This window comes from Impatiens glandulifera, chromosome 4, assembly GCF_907164915.1.
Source record: "Impatiens glandulifera chromosome 4, dImpGla2.1, whole genome shotgun sequence".
Lineage (NCBI taxonomy): Eukaryota > Viridiplantae > Streptophyta > Magnoliopsida > Ericales > Balsaminaceae > Impatiens > Impatiens glandulifera.
The window spans coordinates 61,300,179-61,323,913 of NC_061865.1; the positions used below are offsets into that span (position 1 = coordinate 61,300,179).

Genomic DNA, 23,735 nt, shown 5'->3' on the forward strand with positions numbered 1-23,735 from the left:
TTCTTTCTTTTCTATTTCTCTTTTAATTCTAATATAAAAATGACTCAAAAATTATAAATAAAATATCATAAATTTGATAGATAAAATTTTTAAATATTTTTTTATAATAATAAAATATACTCAAATATTGTTCTGAAATAATATAATATAAAATAATATAATAAAACAGTAATAAAATATACAAATTTAAAAAAATACTCATTTATAATAGAATAATTGTTATACCACAAATCCTAAGAACCGAAGGAGAGACATATCAGTTGATGATGAAATGACATGGTTCTTGAAGAAAATCCTAAGAACCAGAGGAGAGGTAGATAATGAAGTTCATAATCGGGAATGGAAATGAAATATTATTCTGTCACGATCCATGTTTTAGAGAATAATCCCATAATTCTTCGGGAGGAATTCCAATCTATTAAAGTCAAAATCAGACGAAAATGTCTCTTGTACTCAATTAGAGATATTCAAAAAGGAAAATGCAGCTATATTCTTAGGAGTATTCTAGAAGGAGTCAGAATTTTGAATCTGATTAATAATATACAATTCAATGAAAACATTGATACAAAGAACTGGGATACTGTTGGAAAATTTGTGGCAGGAAAAGCATGGAAAATCATTAGAAAAAAGGAGGTGGTGGTAGATTGACACAAAATAGTCTGGTCTTCAAAAGTTATACCTCGAAACCAATTCATTCTTTGGATGACATTCAGGAAAAGATTGGTGACAAGAGACATAATTAAGAAGTATATGAATATTCCAGATGTCAATTGCCCAATCTGCACAGAAAAAGAGGAAAGCATTGATCACTTGTTTGGGGAGTGCGCATTTGTATCAAAGTTGTGGATCAATTTTGCTCAGAACATGAATATCACTAAATTTCTAGGTACATGGAACGAAATCATAGAGCTTGTAAAGAAAAAGGCTAAGGGAGATAGCTTTTAAGCGAATGTTTTCAAATGTTTCTTTGGAGCCCTAGTCTACAATACCTGGAGAGAAAGAAATACAAGAATTTATAGCACGAATAAGAGAACAGAAGGAAAAGTTTGGATGATCTTGTTTCTGATGACAATGCTCTTATACATACATGGAGGAGAATTCCGATTAATGAAGATAGTTGGAAGCTCAGTCAAAGATGAAATATTCCCTATAAAATCATTACAAGTAAAGGAAGGTTCAAATAGTTCTTGTTTGATGACTTGTTTGTAAAGCAAATGTTTGTTGTTCTGTTTGTTCTGTAATTCAATTGTTTGAAACTCATTTGTTTTTTTTAACAAATCTAGGGTCTGTCTAGCTTTGTTTCTTAAAACTCATTTCCCTCTTTTGGGGTTTTTAATGAAATGACAATAAGTAGTTTTTCAAAAAAAAATTAATATACCATAAACTCTAAATTATATACTTAAACTAATTATATAAATATATATATATTTATATAAATAAATTATGAATTATTTTTAACTTTTGAGTTATTTTATTTATTTTGAATAATTATTTTTAATTTTAAAATTTTTTTTTTTATTGAAGGAGAGATGGAGAAATTAGAGAAGAGAAATAAAAAGAAAAGAATTTAAAATTTAATTTATACGGATAAAGAAATTAATTAATATAAGAAATAGATAAATTCATTAATAAAAAATGAAAGAATGAAAGAATATTTGATGATTAAAAATAATTTTTTTTTGGTACCCTATCATTATTCAATCAATTTTTATTATAACAAAATATTTTAGTTGATGAAAATTGTATATGAATAAATTTAAATTTAATTATATATATTGATAAAATATTAATCCTTATTAAATTCAATTAAGAGTTATATATTAAAATTTAATTAATAAGTAATATAAAAAATTATAAAGACAAAATTAAATTAAAAAATTAAATTTTCAATAAAAAATCCAACAATATTAATGTTTGTAAATGTTCACTTAAAAAATAACTCTTTTGAGTTTTGAAGGACAAAAACAAACTAAAAGAACCAATTAAAAGCTGGTAGAAGATTTTCTACAAAAATATTTTGAATAGAGTTAAAACTTAAAATTATCCTTGGTCAATGAGCAATAAATAATGTTGAAAATATCAAGTTAAATGATAATTGATCATGTCTATATTATCTAAACAGTAAAAAATTCATATAAATCAATACAAAAAGACCTTCATATGAAAAAAAACTAATTCCAGTTCTAGTAACTTTTTTATTGAAAAAAATGGATAAAAAACTCTATAATTTGATTATTTGTTGCTAAAAAATGAACGAACATAAACTTCAGAAATAATTATCAACATAATGAGAAAATATAAATAACAAACGACCCACTAACGGTTAGATTATTATTAAAATTACATTTTAAATTCTAGAGTAAAAATAATTAAGAACATAAAAATGAATTTTATTATATTAAGTCCGCTTATTTGAAATATTAATAAAGCCTTATTGTTTATTTATGGTACTCACATATATTTGGGTGATTTATCTGCATTTTAAGTTGAGTGACCATTATGAGTAGTCATCACATGAGATGAGAACTAGGTTATATAATAGGTATAATTATATGCTTATAAATTCTTAAAAAGATTTTATTATTCCATTTTAAATTTAACAAGAGAAACATAATAAAGAATCAACAAAGACAAGTACAAGAGCATCACAATGAAAATTCAGCCCAGTATTATTTAAAAGAAATCAACACAGTTTATTCAAAATGATTGAAATGATTCCTATTTTTATTGAAATGTTTCCTGGATGATTTCCTTTTTCTTTTTTGGGTCAGATTTTGTCTTAGTTGGGCGAAATGAGTATCCGCTATCCATCCATCTTTGTCAATAAAATTTTGTGTGCTGAATTGCTCAAATTTCGCACTATTAGAATCCTCTATCTTTGCCCATGACACCCGTTGTGGAGAATTAGCACCTGACCCACTACAACCGGCCTCTATATAAGTTAAACCAGACCTAAAGATAAAAACAAACAGAATCAATCATTTATAATAAATGTTCAAAAAAAAAATAATATGTAAGTGGATAGAAATTTTAATAAAATAAATAAAACTAACTCGTGTCCCTCGCCATGCCATGCATCCCATCCCGCAGGAATGACAACCGAACTAAATGTGGATTCAATGAAAACAACTCTAGAAGATGCACGATAACCTCTTCCAAGATATACTTGGCCAGAACCATCAACAACACACCTCAAGAACACATAACCACTGGAATCTTGCTCCGAGCCTCTCCCTTGTGCAGTAATATAGCCTCTAAAATTCGGTTCAACATTAACATGTATCTTGCAGTCCTGTTCAAACAATTAAAATTATATAATATATACAAAAATATGTCAAATTAATTTTGAATATTTTTTTTTGATATGTTACCTCAAAAACGGATTGACCGAATCCCCAAATAAAATCTACTCCGCCTTCAATAGAACAAGATTTATAGTAGTGACGACCTTGAAAATCAGCAAGTGTATCTTGGTATCCAATAAATTCACAATTATAAAACGCTGATTTATCTCCGCGTATTATTGCTGCCACTGCTGGCTCAACGTTGTTCTTCTGATGTAAATTATATGAGTTCTGCACATAATTAATTAATTAATTAGATATATTAATTCTATTATTCACAATTCATCAAAAATAAAACAATGTTATTCAAACCTGGAATTTTATGTTTTTAGCAACAAAATTATTGGCAGAAGAAGTGAAAGTGGCGACATCACTAGAACTGTGAATATCCGATGTGATTATCGTTTTAGATAAAGTAGTTCCTTCTAGAAATATGTATTCCTTCTCAAGTGGAATCGATACTATCTCGCTATAAAAATGAACAAAAATCAGTTTAATTATTGAAGTAATGTAAATAATATAGGTATAAATATATTATTACGTACTTGTAGGTGCCCGGAGAAATGATGATGTGAAACCATTTATTATTTCCGTCGGGAACAGAATTAATTGCATCTTGTATGGTTTTGAATTTTCCTCCACCAGATTGATCAACTGTTACAGTGGACGCAAAATCATATGCAAGATTGTAAGGAAAGAAGAATATTATAACCAAGGATATTGGAAACAAAGAGAAACCCATTTGACAAGATGAATGGAACTAATAATAATATTGGTTCATGTATTTATAGATAAGAGGGACTATATACTTAAATTTTTTTTAAGGTAAAATAAATAAATGTGATGATAAGTCCGTCAAAATCGAGAGTTTACGTAGAATCGTTTTATAATTGTAAACTCCTTAAATCTAAAATTTACATGAAGTCATAAGAGTTTAGTTTGAAAAAATAATAGTTATATATTATTATTATTATTATTTATATATAATTAAATATTTTATACTTATCCAATTTTAAAAAATTAAATATTTTAATATAAAATTAATTAAAAATTAATAATAAGTAAATAACACTATACAAAATTATACTTACAAAATTAATTATATTAATTAATTTATTTAAATTAATAATAACTTTATTTTTTAATTTTTAAATATAAATTTATTTATTTTAAGCAAAATCGTATATAATTGTAAAATCGAAATTATTTATAAACTCGTAAAATTGAAAATTTTATTATCATAAAATTTATAATCGTAAGAGTTTACATATTTAAGAGTTTACTTTAAATCAGACTCGTTAGCATAATGTGAAATCATAAAATCGTAAGATTTTAAGAGTTAACTCGAGATTTTGACAGTCTTGGTCTTGATATATAAATAATGATTAGAGATAAAATATCATCAATAAGTTTATTATTATTATCTTTTAAAAAAAAAAAAAAAAATAGAATTACACTCCTAAGCCATGACCCCCGTTTAAATTTAAAACGTTTTCGGAATTGATATCGTGATATTTTTTTGTCTCTTAAACCGACTCTTACCACTGAATTATCTTGGTGAAGTTTATTATTATAATTATTTTATAATGAATTAATTCTCGTTAATTTTCTATAAGATTAAGTTTTTGATAATTTTTTATATAATTTTTTTATAAAGTTATAAAATAGACAAAGCCGTGTTTAAATTAAAAGAAAAGCTGAAAAATTAAAAATTTCGAACACAAATTTACAACTTTAAAGACGTAAACAAAAAGAATAAAGTAATTACAAAACTAGTAAATTCCAAAATTTAAAAGGTTCACACTTCACATCGCACATAGAAAAAACAGAGTATAATTTCAAGGTTTTACATATTATAATTTGAACTTTCCAACAAAATAATAGGCAAAAATGAAATGCAAAATGGCAAAATTACTAGCTTAGCATTTTGGTATCCAATTTTGTCAAAAAAAGTGGGAAAAAAACTATTTGACAATTTTCATTTCCTTTTGCTCTATATGATCTATAAAATTGCCACATTTTTACTTAAAAAAAAAACAAAATCCATTTTGTGTTTCAAATGTTTTAATATAATTAATTATTTAAGCCCAGACAAATGTAATATTTGAGAAATCTGAAAAAGTTTGTCTGTAATCTTGATAGAAATAAAGTATGATGAAATCTTGACTGTTTTCTGCTCCAAACCCATCACTGTAATCTCCACCACTTTGAGCATCTGTTGACGAGTTTATTAAAAAGCGGGAAGATTACATGATCTTTTGAATTAAGTCAAAACAAGTCTTTCAAAGTATGTATTTACTGTTTTATAATCGGTGAAAATCATATAATTTAAAAAAATTCTTCGCAATAATGTTTTTATATTTGATTTTCTAAAATTATGATTTCATACCTATATATATATATATGTGTGTGAAGAAAACAATAAGAAAAGTTTATGTAAAGGAACATTCATCCCTCTTCGTTAATTAATTCTGTCTTCTTTCTAATTAAAAATTTCAAATTAAAAAGTATATATGTGATGGCGAAATTAATTAAAGTATTAATATATTAAATATTTGGCTTCATCCTTAAAAAAACTACAGGACTGTAAGTATTAATATATTATTATAAATAATATATAAATGTATTGCTATATCCTCTAAAAGAAATGTGAAAGTTTTTGACATCTTATGAAACCTACATATTTTCACAGTAAGAATGTGTTTGATAATAGGATAGATAGAAGGAAATGTTTCTTCTATTATTAGTAAGGGTGTATTTGAAAAATTAAGAATTTATAACGTTTAAATTTTAATAAATATAATTAAGTTGACTTGTTCGTGAAAATAGGATACTCTAAATTCGGGTCAAAGAGTTTCATTAAGGGTGTGTTTGCTAACCCTAAAATTGGAATTGAAATTGAAAGGTCCAATTTCAATTCTTATATTTATTAAACACTTTAATATTAAAAATAAGAATTAGAATTGGAATTGAAATTAGAATTCCAATGAAATTGGATATAGTGTAATTTGATAGTTCTCATTTCCAATATTTTTAGGTCGGAATTATAATTCCAAATTAACATGTTTTTCATATTTTTAATATGTTTAACACGTTTTTTCACACATTAAACATGTTTATCACGTTTAACACGTTTTCATTTTTGGTACGTTTAACACGTTTTAGCACGTTTAATACATTTTTGACACATTTAATACATTTTTCACATCCTTGACACGTTTAACACGTTTTTGACACGTTTGACACAATTTTTATATTTTTGACATATTTAACACGTTTTCTCCACATTTTGCACATTTAACAAGTTTTTCACATATTTGACACGTTTTGACACGTTTAACATGTTTTCAAAATTTTGAACAAATTAATCATATTTTTGGCACGTTAAACACGTTTTGACATATTTAACAAGTTTTTCACATATTTAGCACGTTTAACACATTTTCATATTTTTAACATGTTTAAAACGTTTTTAACACATTAAACACGTTTATCATGTTTTTGGCACGTTTAAAACATTTTTAACACATTAAACATGTTTATCATGTTTTTGACACGTTTAACACGTTGTTGACACGTTTCACATGTTTTTTACGTATTTGACACGTTTAACACGTTTTTCACACGTCTAACACGTTTTCACGTTTTGGCATGTGTAACAAATTTTCCACTTGTTTGACACGTTTAACAAATTTTTGATACGTTTAACACGTTTTCGACACGTTTAACACGTTTTTATCACATTAAACACGTTTATCATGTTTTTGGCACGTTAAACACGTTTTTGACACATTTAACACGTTTTTCACGTTTTTGGCATGTTTGACACGTTTTTAACACATTAAACACGTTTATCATGTTTTTGGAATGTTAAATACATTTTGACACATTTAACATATTTTTGGCACATTTAACACGTTTTGGTATGTTTAACACATTTTTGGCACGTTTAATATGTTTGATAAATTTTGGCACATTTACCACATTTTGACATGTTTAATACGTTTTGGCCTGTTTAACACACTTGCGACATGTTTAAACGTGTTAAATATACCAAAAATGTGTTAAACATGCCAAAAATGTGTTGTACTTGTCAAAATGTGTTAAACGTACAAAAAAACATGTTAAACGTGTGAAACATGTTAAAAACTGTTAAACATGCCAAAATGTGTAAAACGTGCCAAAAACGTGTTAAACGTGTGAAACAATGTTAAACGTGTGAAACAATGTTAAACGTGTTAAACATGTCAAAAACGTGTTAAACGTGCCAAATACGTGAAAAACGTGTTAAACTTATCAAAACGTGTGAAAACATGTTAAACGTATTAAAAATATTAAAAACGTGTTAAATGTGCCAAAAACGTGTTAAACGTGAAAAACATGTTAAATGTGCCAAAACGTGAAGAACGTGTCAACAATATGTAAAACATGTTAAATATGCCAAAAATGTGTTTTATGTGCCAAAACATGAAAAACATGTTAAACGTGTGAAAAACGCGTTAAACATGTCAAAACATGAAAAACGTTTTAAACTTGTCAAAACGTGTGAAAAACATGTTAAACGTATTAAAAATGTTAAAAACGTGTTAAACATACCAAAAATGTGAAAAATATGTTAAACGTGTGAAAATGTGTTTTAAGTGTGAAAACGTGTTAAAATGTCAAAAATGTGTTTAAACGTGCCAAAACGTGTTAAACATGTAAAAAACGTGTTAAACGTGTTAAAACGTGTTAAAACGTCGAAAACGTGTTAAATGTGTTAAAATGTCAAAAACGTATTAATCGTGTCAAAAATGTGAAAACATATTTAAGAAGTTAACATTTTGAACCAATATTTTATTTTACAAACATGAGAATTGGAATTGAATTACAATTTTATTATTTCTCAAACATAAGAATTGGAATTGAATTATAATTCTATAATTTTCTCAAACATAAAAATTGAATTCAATGCCAATTCTCATGAAATTGGAATTAGAATTTCAATGTCAATTCCAATTCTCCCTCATCAAACACATCCTAAATGTTTTTGGTGGAAAAAAACGTGGATAAGATATCCCACTAAATTGAATTGGGTCCATGAATATAAGAAATAGTGAGAGTTCTTGATCTCCTTCAACAAACATAGATCATTGAAAAGATCTCTGAGATCCATCAAAGCACGAAAGCCAGAATCTTTCAGAAAATAGATTTTTATTCCTAAAGTGTATGACCAAAACAATTATATCATTATAAATTATGTCATTGGTTAATACGATATCTATATTATAAATAATTTGTTAGTCACCAAAGTTGTCAAATAAGAAGGTTTATAGATTTTAAATTAATGTAAAAAGAAAGAAGATTATGTCTCTTTTTTATTTTCAAATAAAATACACTTATTTAAAAGATTTATAAAAGTTTTAAATCTTTCAATGAATATAACTAATGTGGTTTGTTAGTCACCAAAGTAACCTGACAGTAAGGTTTATATATTCATTGTAAATCATGGTATTATTTTAATTTTGATATCTGTAGTACGAATAATTTGTTAGTCACCAAAGTGACCGAATTAGAAGATTTGTAGATATTAAATTAAAATAAAATCAATTACTCATATTTATGTGATGCCAATAATGAAATGACATTAAAGTTTATCATGAGTATATTATCGTTCATATATAAAATATTATGGATAAGGTTGATCAACTATTTTTTTAATTATGAACATTATGGTGGTTAATTAATAACTTTATTTGATATATTTAGTATATCTTATTAAAGTATTTTAATTATCAATTATGTAAAACTATATTGGGCATCAATTATGTTGTCAATTATGTTGGTATATTGATGTATCACCAGAAGGAGAACATCAATATATACGCCTTAGGATGATATATGAATCTGAATTAAAGTTAAGTTACTCAAAGTTAATGTGTGAGCATAAATTTTGCAGCATCTGTTCATGTTCATGTTCATGTTCATGTTCATGTTCATGTTCATGTTCATGTTCATGTTCATGTTCATGTTCATGTTCATGTTCATGTTCATGTTCATGTTCATGTTCATGTTCATGTTCATGTTCATGTTCATGTTCATGTTCATGTTCATGTTCATGTTCATGTTCATGTTCATGTTCATGTTCATGTTCATGTTCATGTTCATGTTCATGTTCATGTTCATGTTCATGTTCATGTTCATGTTCATGTTCATGTTTCTCTTCATTCGCAGTCAACGTCTATTATTAACTTTAATGGATTAAAATTTCCAGAATGGTGCGATCAAGTCCAATTTCATCTTAGAGTTTTGGATTTTGATTTGTCACTTTTAAGTGAAAAACCAATTGCTTTTTAGTGTTAAGGATATATCTTTCCATAAAGTCTGGGAGAGATCTAATCGACTCAGCTTAATACTTATGCGAATGAGTGTGGAAAATAACAACAAGTCCACAATAAAGAAAACTAAAAGTGCTAATGAATACATGAGGTTCGTGGAAGAGTGTTCCCGGTCTAATTCGTTCGATAAATCACTTGTTGGGACACTGATGAGCACTTTAACCACAATTAAGTTTGATGGTTTCGTCCTATGCATGAGCATATTATTGAAATAACGAATATAACAACAAATCTAAATATCATGGGAATGAAAATTAATGATAATTTCTTGGTAACGTTCATTCTTTATTCTTTACTCTTAAGGTGTGTTTGATAACCCTGGAATTGGCATTGGAATTAGAATTGGAGGGTTCAATTCCAATTCTTATGTTTGTTAGACACTTTAATATTAAAAATTGGAATTAGAATTTGAATTCCAATGGAATTCAATATAGTGTAATTTGAAAGTTCTCAATTCCCATCTTTTTATGTCGGAATTGTAATTCCAAATTTACACGTTTTTCACGTTTTTGACATTTTTGACACATTTAACACATTTTTCACACATTAAACATAACACGTTTTAACATGTTTAACACGTTTTCACACATAATCATGTTTTTGGCACGTTTAACACGTTTTTGCATGTTTAACACGTTTTTGGCATGTTTAACACATTTAACACTTTTTTCACGTCCTTGACACGTGTAACACGTTTTTGACACATTTGACGAGACTTTCACATTTTTAACACATTTAACACGTTTTTGACACGTTTAACACATTAAACATGTTTAACACGTTATTGACACGTTTAACCTATTTTTTTTTACGTTTTTGACACGTTTAACACATTTAACATGTTTTGACACGTTTGTCACATTTTGACACGTTTAACAATTTTTTCACTTATTTGACATGTTTAATACATTTTTGATACGTTTAACACATTTTTACGTTTTTGATACGTTTAATATATTTTTAACACATTAAACACGTCTATCATGTTTTGACACGTTAAACACATTTTTGACACGTTTAACATGTTTTTGACACGTTTAATACGTTTTCACGTTTTTGGCACGTTTAACATGTCTTGGTATATTTAACACATTTTTGGCACGTTTAACACGTTTGATAAATTTTGGCACATTTACCACATTTTGACATGTTTAATATATTTTGGCTCGTTTAACACACTTGTGACATGTTTAAAATGTGTTAAACATGCCAAAAACGTGAAAACGTGTTAAATGTGCTAAAATGTGTTAAACTTGTCAAAATGTGTTAAACGTACCAAAAACATGTTAAACATATTAAAAAGTGTTAAACGTGCCAAAAATGTGTAAAACGTGCCAAAAATGTGTAAAACGTGCCAAAATGTGTAAAATGTGTCAAAAACATGTTAAACATGTGAAAAACATGTTAAATGTGTTAAACATGTTAAAAACGTGTTAAACGTGCAAAAAACGTGAAAAACATGTTAATCTTATTAAAACGTGTGAAAAACATGTTAAACATATTAAAAATGTCAAAAACGTATTAAATGTGTCAAAAACATAAAAACGTGTGAAAAACATTTTAAACGTGAAAAACGTGTTAAATGTGTCAAAACGTGAAAAATGTGCCAAAACGTGAAAAACATGTTAAATGTGTCAAAAATGTGTAAAACGTATTAAACATGACAAAAATGTGTTTAACATGCAAAAAACGTGTTAAACATGTTAAACGTGTGAAAAACGTTTTAAACATGTTAAATATGTCAAAAACACACCAAAAACGTGAAAAACGTATTAAATTTGTCAAAACATTTAAAAACATGTTAAACGTATTAAAAATGTCAAAAACATGTTAAACATACCAAAAACGTGAAAAATATGTTAAACGTGTGAAAATGTGTTTTAAGTGTAAAAACGTGTTTAAACGTGCCAAAAACATGTTTAAATGTGTCAAAAACGTGAAAAACGTGTTAATCTTATCAAAACATGTTAAACGTATTAAAAATGTCAAAAACGTGTTAAACGTGCCAAAACGTGAAAAACGTGTCAAAAATGTGTAAAATGTGTTAAACGTGTAAAAAACATGTTTAACGTGCAAAAACGTGAAAACATGTTAAACGTGTGAAAAACGTGTTAAACATGTCAAAAATGTGCCAAAAACGTGAAAAACGTGTTAATCTTATCAAAACGTGTGAAAAACATGTTGAACGTATTAAAAATGTTAATACGTGTTAAAATACTAAAAACATGTTAAACGTGTGGAAATGTGTTTTAAGTGTACAAATGTGTCAAAAACGTGTTTAAACGTGCCAAAAACGTGTTAAACGTGTTAAACATGTCAAAAATGTGTTAAATGTGTTAAGCATGTCAAAAACGTATTAAACGTGCCAAAAACGTGAAATCATATTTAAGAAGTTAACATTTTGAACACATATTTTGTTTTACAAACATAAGAATTGGAATTGAATTACAATTCTATAATATTTCCAAACATAGAAATTGAATTACAATTCTTATGGAATTAGAATTAGAATTTCAATGCCAATTCCAATTCTCATTTCAATTCTCTCTCATCAAACACACCCTATTAGAGTACGGTCCATTTCATATAAAATATAATACTTGAAGTATAAATGGAATGTGCATGAATTAAAAAATATGCTCATTAAAGAGGAAGCGAGATTTAAGAAACTATGAATTATTATGCACATCTCATGAGTAAGAAATGAGTTGAAAGGAAACCAATAAGATATTATCGATAAATGAATTTTTTGTCCAAATTCACAAGAAGGAACCAGGTAAAGATAAATATCATTTATGCGGAAAGCAAGGGCATTATCATAAAGATTGCCTGAAACGTAAAGTTTGGTTCGAAAAGAAAGGTAAGCATAAAGCTTATGTATGTTTCAAATAAAATTTAGTTGAGGTTCCTTATAATACTTGGTGGATTGATTCTAGTTGTACCACACATATTTTAAATACGATGCATGCATTTCTTATAACTCATCCCATAAACAAAAATGAGAAACACATTTTTATGGGAAATCGTGTCAAAATTCCAGTTGAGGCTATTGGAACTTATTGTTTGATTTTGGACACAGGTTACCATTTAGATATTTTTCAAACCTTTTATGTACCTAGTGTTTCTCGAATTTGATATATTTATTAAAACTTGATGGGGTTGTATATTCTTTCGAGTGTAAAATGAATGTTTTAGTTTGTTTGAACATAACTTTTTTGTAGGGTTGTGTATCATTAAGAATGGGTTAATTATATGAATTAAAGCTACATATCTTATTTACTGAAACACTATTAACCGTGTATCATGATGTTAATATTGGTGTAAAATATGGTTTCGTTAATGAATTGTCTACTTTTGTGTAGCATAATCGATTTGGGTCATATATTCAAATCAAGAATTCAAAGATTAATAAAGAATGAATCCTAAATGATTTGGATTTTATTGATCTTGGAATTTGTGTGAATTGTATTAAAGGAAAACAAACAAGAGACACACTTAAAAAAACAACCACAAGAAGCACACAACTCTTTGAAATAATACACACTGATATTTGTGAGCCTTTTGATGTTCCATCTTTGGGTGGAGAAAAATATTCATCACATTCATTGATGACTTTTCACGTTATGAATATGTCTATTTTTTGCATAATAAGTCTCAATCGGTTGAAATTTGCGTGAATTGTATTAAAGAAAAATAAGGCACACTTAAGAAAACAACCACAATAAGCACACAACTCCTTAAAATAATACACACTGATATTTGTGGATCTTTTGATGTTCCATCTTTTGGTGGAGAAAAAGTATTTCATCACAATCATTGATGACTTTTCACATTATGTATATGTCTATTTGTACCAGGATAAGTCTAATTATTTTAAAATTGAAAAGTTAAAAGAACATGACCTTGTTAAAACATGGTCATGTTCTTTTAAAAAAAGAACATAAGCTTGTGTAAATAAAAGAAAGTTTTTTTTTTTTTAAATTGAAAAGTTAAAAAACATGGTCTTGTAAAAACATGACCATGTTCTTTTAAAAAAAAAACATAAGCTTGTGTAAATAAAAGAAAGTTTTTTTTTAAAATTGAAAAGTTAAAAAATATGGCCTTGTAAAAACATGGCCATGTTCTTTTAAAAAAAGAACAAAGACTTTGTTTTGAAAAAATATTAAGTTTATTAACTGAAAAAGACGATAAACATGGAGTTCTCATGAGCTGAACATGATTTTTTTATAAAAAAAAACTAAATTTTTTAACTAAAAAAAACGCTGAACATGGAGTTCATATGTGTGATTGATTTTTAAAAAAAAAAATATATTTTGATCGACTAGTTTGTAAATTCTGGGACACTCCTTAAAAAATTTATTTTAAAAACGTGAAGGGAATTAATTTTAATGTTTGAAAAATTGAAGTTTTTAAAAATAAGGCTTTGTAGACAACTCCATATCTTACATTTCCGTTGAATCTGGGAGAGATTGAGAGTTTTTTAATGGGAAGTATGTAATAAGCCTTTTTTAACTTTTTTTCAATATTAATTAACCTCACGACTAGAGAGTCGCCACCTAATTTTAAAAATTAGGAATTTAAGAGATGTGAGTTCGGCGTTTGGCTATGTGTGGGAAAGAGGTTTTTAGACGTTATGTCCCACAACGCCCATAAAGTCTCTACTAATTAATTTTGGCCTTTTTTTAAAATTTCTTACACTTTACATTTTAGGATTTTTTCATTTTAAACATTTAAAGGGTTTGCATGAGATAAAATAAATAAATAAACAAAGACAAAAGAAAAGCTAAAGCAAATAACTTACACATAAAGTTATCCTAAAAATCAAAACTAGACAAGTTATTAATCAAAAATTAATTGGCCTAAGTCTAGATTAATTTTTAAGAACTTTAGTGAATTATTTAAAGGGTCTAAAATTTTATTTTGTTTTTTTGGGGATTTTTTTTTTTAAAAAAAAAAAAAAAAATCCTAAGTCTAAGGAAAATTCTAAGTCTAAAATTGGGCTTAGTTCAATTTTAGTTAGGGTTTAATTTTTTTTTCTAACCTAGGATCAAGCAAGCCACAAACTCTTAACTAAACAAAATAAAAAAATGTCAAACAAACAAACCCTAAGACTAAAGAAAACAGAAAATAAAATAAAAAATAAATAAAAAGATAAATAAACAAATAAATGCAGCTCGGTTCTCCATCCTCGATCTTCTGATGCTCGGTTCTTGGTCCTCATTCCTCGGTCCTAAGTCCTGAATCCTCGGTCCTAGATCAGCTTCAGGTTTTCAACATGACCCTATTCTAACTTATTTATGGTGATCCAAATGGATCCCAAATTGCATAAAAAATCCAAAAAACATTTATTAACATATAAGTATACATTTATATATGCAAAATACTTAAATCTAACCATTCAAATATATAAAATAAATAAAACTGTATATAAAAAAAAAGATTTTTTTTTTAATTTTTTTTTATACTTTGCTGTTTTTTTGTTATGCTTTAGAGTCTTTTTAAATGGCCAACCGATTTTGGTTTTAAAAAGAATTTTTTTTTTCTTTTTGATCAATGACCTTTTATTTACATTGAAAATTTTATCTTATTTTTTTAGTCATGTTTTATTATGTTACATATATACATACAAAATAAAGAAAATTCTACACGCCTATCAAAATAGCAAACTTAAGAGAGGAATAATGTATGGGATTTGAGTGCAAGATAAAATAAATAGAAAAACAATTTCTAATTCAAATTGAAATATATAAAAAAACAAAATTGTGCAAAGAGGCTTACAATGGGGTTGCTTCTTTGCAAAGAGGAATGGAAATTCTAAACAAAAGGCTTATGACCCAACAAAACTAGTTGGAGCTCTTAATTTTTAGATAAAATGCAGCCCAATAGAGAAGATAGAAGGTGAAGGGAGAGGTAGAGAAGGTTGAAGGTCGAGAGTTGAAGTCGAGAGTTGAAGTCGATAAGTTCCTTTTTAGGGTGTTAAGGGCATTTGTAGCAGAATCCTTAAAATGTGTTCTATCTCTATTATAAAGATAAATAACATAAAAGTTGTAAAAAAAATGCTTTATCAAATTCTCTATCCTTATAATTTTTTAGGGATGATGAACAGTGAATCCTTATATTTAGGGATTACTGTAGCATCCCTAAATAATAAAATAATATATTTTCTCTTTCATGGCTAACAATAAATATTTAAATATATATGAATAAGTAATTAAGTGGTTGAGGTGGTTGTTTCAATGAATATTTAAATGATATATGGATAAAGATAAGGAAGCTGATGTAGAATAATTTATATTTTGATTCTCTAAAATATGGATATTATTATTTTATATTATTTTTAGGGATACAAAATAGGGAAGCTGGTACAAATGCTCTAAGAGGGGTATTTATAGGGAATTTGTACAAATTCACAAGGGAAACCTAGGGCCCAAAGGCCAACTTAACACCCTTGACGTTGAAAAGATTTTTCCATTTTAAAATATGTCAATATATTTTAAATGAAGCAATCTCCCCTTGACATGTCTAATGGAATATCCAATGAGATTTAAGCTTTAATAAATAAATGATGCAGGTCATTTAATTTTTAATTAAAAAAATGACCAAGCCTTCATCTTCATGCTCACAGTTGAATCCTTAGTAACTTCTTCCCTTTTTTTTCTTGGCAACTTCTTCCTTCATCTTTTTTTTCTTTGACCTAGGGTGCTTCTCACGACACCTTTATCTTCTATTTTTGCACCGTTATCCCTTTACACCCCTTCATCCTAAAAAAAGATTTTTGTTAAAAACACAAAAAAACAATTTTATTTTTAAGTATTCTTATTTACTATTTATAAGGAACAATTCTAATTAATAAAGAAAATGCTAACTAACTTATTCAAAAATAAAATAAAATCTAATTGACAACTAATCTAACAAACTAATCTAACAACTAATCTAAAATTTTATAAAAACGTTAATATATATTTTGTAGAATATTTTTTATTTTTTTTTATAAATACTGAAGGTAATTAATTAAATAAAACCTTGAAATATTCTAAGTATAATAATTTCCCTAAGTGTTGTAACATAGGCAAATTACTATATTAACTTTATTAAAAATCCAAAATCAATTATTTTCAAAAACTCAATTGTTCTAAAAATAACCGTTTTTAAAATAAATCGTGCAATGAGCCCGTGAATGAATTCGAAAAAACTTGTATAGGCTCGGATTTATTAAAAGCATAAACTATAAAATTAGGGGGTAAAAAATGAGTGTCTACAATATGGGCTGAACTTTGTTTTTTTTTTTTTTTTTGAAAAAAAAGCTAGTTTTTAACTGAAAATGTGTTTAATATGGAGTTCATTGGGCTGAACATTAATTTATTTTTGAAAAAAAAAATTAAGTTTTTTTAACTGAAAAAAGCGTTGAACATATGAAGTTCATGTACGCATAACATGGAGTTCATATGGGCTAATCATAATAAAAAAAAACCATGTTTAAAAAATCACAACTTTTTTTTTATCAAAATTATGAAGGTCTAATAGTTATAAATCGGAATAAACACAGAATTTTAAAGAAATGAAATGAGAGGTTTTTAGAGATGTTGAAGAAAGGTTGAAAAGAAAGATGAATGTCAAAACTTGTATGGCAAATACAACAGAAATGGAGAGAGAAAAGTTTATAGGGTTTGAAAAAAAAGAGAGAAATTGAGGAAAATGTAGAAAAAAATAAAGAAGAAAGGTAGGCACTTTTTTTCTTTTTTTCTTCTCCTGTCACGTTCGTGATATTGTATTCATTATAATGACGTTATCCGTATTATTTCTCTTATCTGCATTTTGAAGTTGAGTGCATTACGATAAAAGGATAATGACATGTTTATAATTTCTTAGAAAGAACTTATTATCCCATTTTAGATTTAACATTTTCTTGAGGAGAAACATAATAAAGAAGATCAACAGTCATAGTATGAATGCATCACAAAGAAAATTCAGCCTAAATTAAATAAGAAAGCAATACATGAGTTTATTCAAATGTTATTGAAATGCGAAAATGTAAACTTTTTTCTTTGTTGGGCAAAACGATCGCTATCCATCCATCTTTGTCAATAAAATTTTGTGTGCTGAATTGCTTTAAATCTCCACTAATAGAATTCTTTATCTTCGCCCATGACACCCGTTGTGGAGAATTAGCACCAGAACCTCGACAACCAGCCTCTACATAAGTTAAATCCGCCCTACATAAAAATAAAATTAGAATCAATCATTTATAAAGTTCAAAAATAATATCTAAGTGCATACAAATAGAAATAGAAATAAAATATAATAAAAACTCAGCTCGTGTCCCTGGTGAAGCCATGCATTCCATCCAGCCGGAATCACGACTGAACTAAATGTGGATTCAATGAAAATGACTCTCGAAGAAGCGCCATAAGCTCTTCCAAGATATACTTGCCCAGTATCATCAACATCACACTTCAAGAACACGTAGCCATTGGAATCTTGCGCCGAACCTCGCCCTTGTGCAGTAATATAGCCACTAGAATTTGGTTCAAGATTAGCATGTATCTTGCATTCCTATTAAAACAAAATTAGATAATACAAAAATATGGGTCAAATTAATTCTGGATCTATATATGTACAATTTTGAATATGTATTTTTATATATATCACAATATTATATATGCAATATGTTATAGAGAGTACCCTTTATAATTAATTAAATTGGTACCTCAAAAACGGATTGACCCCCATCCCCAAATAAAATCTATTCCGCCTTCAATGTAACAAGATTTATAGTAATGACGACCTTTAATATCAGCAAGTGTATCTTGATATCCAATAAATTCACAATTATAAAAGGCTGTTTTATCTCCATATATTATTGCTGCAGGTGCTTGCTTAACGTCTGTCTTCTGATTTATATTATATGAGTTCTGCATATAATTAAATATATTAATTGTATGTTAATATTCTATAATTATTCATAATTCAACCAAAATCAATAATAAAACAGTGTTATTCAAACCAGAAATTTTATGTTTTTAGCAACAATATTATTGGCAGAAGAACTGAAAGTGGCAGAGTCGCTAGAATTATGAATATCCGATGAGATTGTCGTTTTAGATGTAGTACTTCCTTCTAGAAATATGTATTCCTTCTCGGGTGGAATCGATACTTTCTCGCTATAAAAATGAACTAAAATTAGCTAGTTTGTTGTTCCTGGAGAAATGTTGATGTGAAACCATTTATTATTTTTTGAAGGAACAGAATTAATTGCATCTTGAATAGTTCTGAATTGTCCTTTACCAGATTGATCAACCAGTATAGTAGAAGAAGCAAATTCATATGCAATAATGTAAGGAAATAAGAGTATTATCAACAAGGCTATTGGAAACAAAGAGAAACCCATTTTATAAGATGGTCAATTTTAATGCAACTAATAATAATGGTTAATTAATATATTTATAGGTAAAATAAATAGATGTATTGATATATAAATAATTATTAAAGTTGGAGATAAAATACCATCAATAAGTTTATTATTATTATAATGAATTAATTCTTATTTAATTCAAATAAAAAATTACATATAAAACATTATAATATAAATAACATCTATATATAAAATCAAACTAATCCATTAGAATTTAAATGTCAAATTATATAAACAATCTAAAAAATAAATAAAAATTTATAACCATCGTATAATTTGTTGAAGGTGACTACAATAAAATTTTAATAATATTAATTTTGTCTATAAATCTAATAACAATATATAATGTATTATTGGGGTGAAATATTAATAAAATTGAATCTCCACTAATTTACTTTCATTCTCTATAAGATTAAGTTATTGATTATTTTTTATATTATTATTTTCATAAAGTCATAAAATTAGACAAAATCGTTACAAGAAAATCTGAAAAGTTAAAAAGTTCTATCACAAATTTAAAGACTTAAACAAAAAGAGTAAAGTAATTACAAAACTAGTAAATTCCAAAATTTAGGAAGTTCACACTTAACATCACCCATAAAATAGAGTCAAATCTCAAGATAGAGGGGATACAAATAGAATTAAAGATCCAACAAGTTATCAATTTGATATGTGATTATATTATTATAGATTTACATATTTCACACAAAAATATCATTAAATGATTTTTTTAGACATTATAATTTGAACTTTCCAACAAAATAATAAACTAACCCATGGCTCAAATGAAATGTAAAATGACAAGTAATAAAAAATGAAATAGCATATTCTTAGAAGAAAATCCTAAGAACCAGAGGGAAAATATATTAGACGACGAGGTTTAGAGTCGGTAATGAAAGGGGAATATTATTCTGGTGCGATCCATGGTTAGAGAATAATCCCATAATTTTTCGGGAGTAATTACAATCTATTAGAATAAGAGTCAGAAAAATTGTCTCTTATACTCAATTAGAGATATTCAAGAAGGAAATTGCAGCTCTATTCTGAGGAATATTCCAAAAGGAGTTAGAATTTTAAATCTGATCAATAATATGCAATTTAATGGAAACACTAATATAAAGAGTTGTGATATTGTTATGAATGGAAACTTCGTAGCAGGAAAAGTATGGGAGATCATTAGAACAAAGGAGGTGGTGGTCGATTGGCATAAAGTAGGCTAGTCTTCAAAGGTTATACCTCGACACAATTCATCCTTTGACTTACATTCAGTAAAAAAGATTGGCGACAAGAGACATAATTAAGAAGTATATGAATTGTTTATTATTGACGTCAATTTCCCAATTTGCGCAGTAAAAGAGAAAAACATGGACCACATATTAAGGGAGTGTGCATTTGTATCCAAATTGTAAATCAATTTTGCTCAGAATTTGAATATCACTAACTTTCCAGGTACATGGAACGAAATCATAAAGCTTGTAAAGAAAAAGGTTAAGGGCGATATCTTATACACGAATGTTTTCAAATGCTTGGTTGGAGTCCTGATCTACAATACCCAGAGAGAAAGATACAATAATTCATAGCACGAATAAAAGAACATAAGAAAAAGTTTGGGATGATATTGTTTCTGATGACAACGCTCTCATACGTACATGGAGGGAAATTTTGATTAATGAAGACAATTAGAAGCTCAGTTAAATGTGGAATGTCCCCTATAAAATCATTACAATGAAATGAAAGTTCAAATAGTTCTTGTTTGATGGCTTGTTTGAAATTCAATTATTTGTTGTTCTGTATGTTCTGTAATACAGTTGTTTGAAACTCAGTTGGTGTTTTCAACAAAGCTAGGGCCTGTCTAACTTTGTTTCGGTAAGCAAAAAGCAAATCCCAATTCAAACCAGACCAGGAATTGAAAGCAAGAAAACGTAGTAGCCTAGCCGGGGAGGGAGATTATCCAACTCCACTCCTTTATATATATATATTGTTTCCAATAGAGGGGAAAACAATAAAATCAAGCCCAAAAACGATAAAAAGTTTTTGAAACTTATTTTCGTTTTTTGAATTTTTTTTGATGAAATAGTGCTAAATCGTTTAAAAAATTAAAATGTAAGTTGCAAAATTACTAGCCGGCATTTCGGTATCCAATTTTGTCAAAATCGTTAAAAAAGTGGGAAAAAAATATTTGACAAATTTCATTTCTTTTTGTTCTATATGATCTATAAAATTGCCACATTTTATTAAAAAAATCCATTATAATATAATTAATATACATACCCCATTTTGTGTATCAAATAATTGAGAAATCTAAAAAACTTTGTCTATAATTTTCACTGTTTTCTGCTCCAAACCTAATCTCCACCACTGAGCAGTAATTTCTCTTCAAAACCATCGTTGAAAGTTTTTTTTTACAACATAGTGTCGATTATTAAAAAGCCCGAAAGGGAAGATTACATGATCTTTTGAATTAAGTCAAAACTTGTCTCAATTAGTTGAGAATGAAAATGAAACAAAAAGACATATAATTGATGTGTGATTTTTGTGATTGTTTCATATTTTATACCCAATTTTTACATATGTTCTAATTAAGGATATTTATAAAAATTTCTCTATGTGAATGAATAAGTGCATCACCATTGAAACGATGTCACGTTTGTTAATTTCTTCTAATTCTAGAGAACACTGCACATATATATATATATATATATGATAGACAATATGACAAAGTAGTATTTGATGACATTAACATATCACATTTGGCCTTTACAAGATCCTCCTTGATGTGATGACGACTCGGAAAGTTTTTTAAGATTTGTGGTGTAAGAAATTTTTTTAAGAGTGTTTTTGATAACCCTATAATTGGCATTGGAATTGGAAGGTCTTCCAATTCTGATGTTTGTTAGACACTTTAATATTAAGAATTGGAATTGGAATTAGAATTCTAATGGAATTCAATATAGTGTAATTTGATAGTTCTCAATTCAAATCTTTTTAGGTCGGAATTGTAATTTCAAATTAACACGTTTTTCCATGTTTTTGACATGTTTAACACGTTTTTCACACATTAAACACGTTTAACACTTTTTTCACGTCTTTGACACATTTAACACGTTTTTGACACATTTAACACGTTTTTTACGTCATTGACACGTTTTTTACGTCACTAACATGTTTAACACGTTTAACATGATTTTCACGTTTTTAACACGTTTTTGACACGTTTAACACGTTTTTGGCACGTTTAACACGTTTAACATGTTTTAACACATTCAACACTTTTTTCACGTCCTTGACACGTTTAACACGGTTTTGACACATTTAACACATTTTTCACATCCTTAACACGTTTAACATGTCTTTGACACGTTTAACACGTTTAACATGATTTTCACGTTTTTAAAACGTTTAATATTTTTTGACACGTTTAACACGTTTTTGACACGTTTAACACATTTTGACCCATTTAACACGTTTTCACGTCCTTGACACGTTTAACACGTCCTTGACACGTTTAACACGTTTTGACACATTTAACATGATTTTTATGTTTTTAACACGTTTAACACGTTTTGACACGTTTTTGGCACGTTTTTGACACGTTTTTGATATGTTTAACATGTTTTGACACATTTAACACGATTTTCACGTCCTTAACACGTTTAATACGTTTTTGACACATTTAACACGTTTTTCACGCCCTTGACACGTTTAACACGTCCTTGACACGTTTAACATGATTTTCACGTTTTTAACACGTTTAACACGTTTTTGACACGTTTAACACGTTTTTGGCACGCTTAACACGTTTTTGACACGTTTAACACGTTTGACACATTTAACACATTTTTCACGTCCTTGACACGTTTAACACGTTTTTGACACATTTAACACATTTTTCACGTCCTTGACATGTTTAACAAGTCCTTGACACATTTAACACGTTTTTGATACGTTTAACATGATTTTCATGTTTTTAACACGTTTTTGACACGTTTTGCACATTTTGGCACGTTTAACAAGTTTTTCACGTATTTAACACGTTTTGACACGTTTTCACGTTTTTGACACATTTAACAAGTTTTCTTACGTTTTTGACACGTTTCACACGTTTTCACGTTCTTGACACATTTAATAGATTTGTTTACGTTTTTGACACGTTTACCATATTTTTGACATGTTTAACACGTTTTTCACGTTTTGGCACGTTTAACAAGTTTTTCACATGTTTGGAACGTTCAACACGTTTTCATGTTTTTTACATTTTGGCACATTTGGCACGTTTAACAAGTTTTTCACATTTTAAACACGTTTTTGACACGTTTATCACGTTTTCACGTTTTTGACACATTTAACACGTTTTTTACGTTTTTGACACGTTTAACACATTTGTTTACGTTTTTGACACATTTAACACATTTTTTTACAATTTTGACACATTTACCTCATTTTGACACGTTTAACACGTTTTCACGTTTTTGTCCATTTAACACGTTTTTTTACGTTTTTGACACGTTTAACACGTTTTCACATTTTTGACACCTTTAACACATTTTTTTACGTTTTTGACACATTTACCTCATTTTTAACACGTTTAACAAGTTTTTCACA

General features: G+C 27.5%; 2 protein-coding genes across 2 annotated transcripts; one reads left to right on the forward strand and one right to left on the reverse strand.

Annotated features, from left to right (window-relative positions):
* Window positions 1-975: 975 nt before the first annotated feature.
* LOC124935643 (probable pectinesterase 29) lies at window positions 976-4,086 on the reverse strand. Its single transcript, XM_047476062.1, has 7 exons — window positions 3,890-4,086; window positions 3,657-3,813; window positions 3,372-3,575; window positions 3,054-3,292; window positions 2,861-2,952; window positions 1,088-1,147; window positions 976-989 (listed from the first exon to the last, which is right to left on the reverse strand). Exons 1-7 carry the CDS (start codon window positions 4,084-4,086, stop codon window positions 976-978), a joined length of 963 nt encoding a protein of 320 aa, XP_047332018.1.
* An 8-nt stretch (window positions 4,087-4,094) lies between these two features.
* Window positions 4,095-9,680, forward strand: LOC124935644 (putative uncharacterized protein FLJ46204). The gene is made up of 2 exons (XM_047476063.1): window positions 4,095-4,125; window positions 9,283-9,680. Exons 1-2 carry the CDS (start codon window positions 4,095-4,097, stop codon window positions 9,678-9,680), a joined length of 429 nt encoding a protein of 142 aa, XP_047332019.1.
* Window positions 9,681-23,735: the final 14,055 nt, after the last annotated feature.

Excerpts from the sequence above, each read along its gene's own strand:
- LOC124935643 (XM_047476062.1), bottom strand. The coding sequence starts at position 4,086 with ATGGGTTTCTCTTTGTTTCCAATATCCTTGGTTATAATATTCTTCTTT. Across the intron at positions 3,576-3,656 it reads CTAAAAACATAAAATTCCAG|AACTCATATAATTTACATCA; the intron begins GTTTGAATAACA and ends AATTATGTGCAG. Across the intron at positions 3,293-3,371 it reads TCGGTCAATCCGTTTTTGAG|GACTGCAAGATACATGTTAA; the intron begins GTAACATATCAA and ends TTGTTTGAACAG.
- LOC124935644 (XM_047476063.1), top strand. The coding sequence starts at position 4,095 with ATGAATGGAACTAATAATAATATTGGTTCAT. Across the intron at positions 4,126-9,282 it reads TAATAATAATATTGGTTCAT|CATCTGTTCATGTTCATGTT; the intron begins GTATTTATAGAT and ends TAAATTTTGCAG.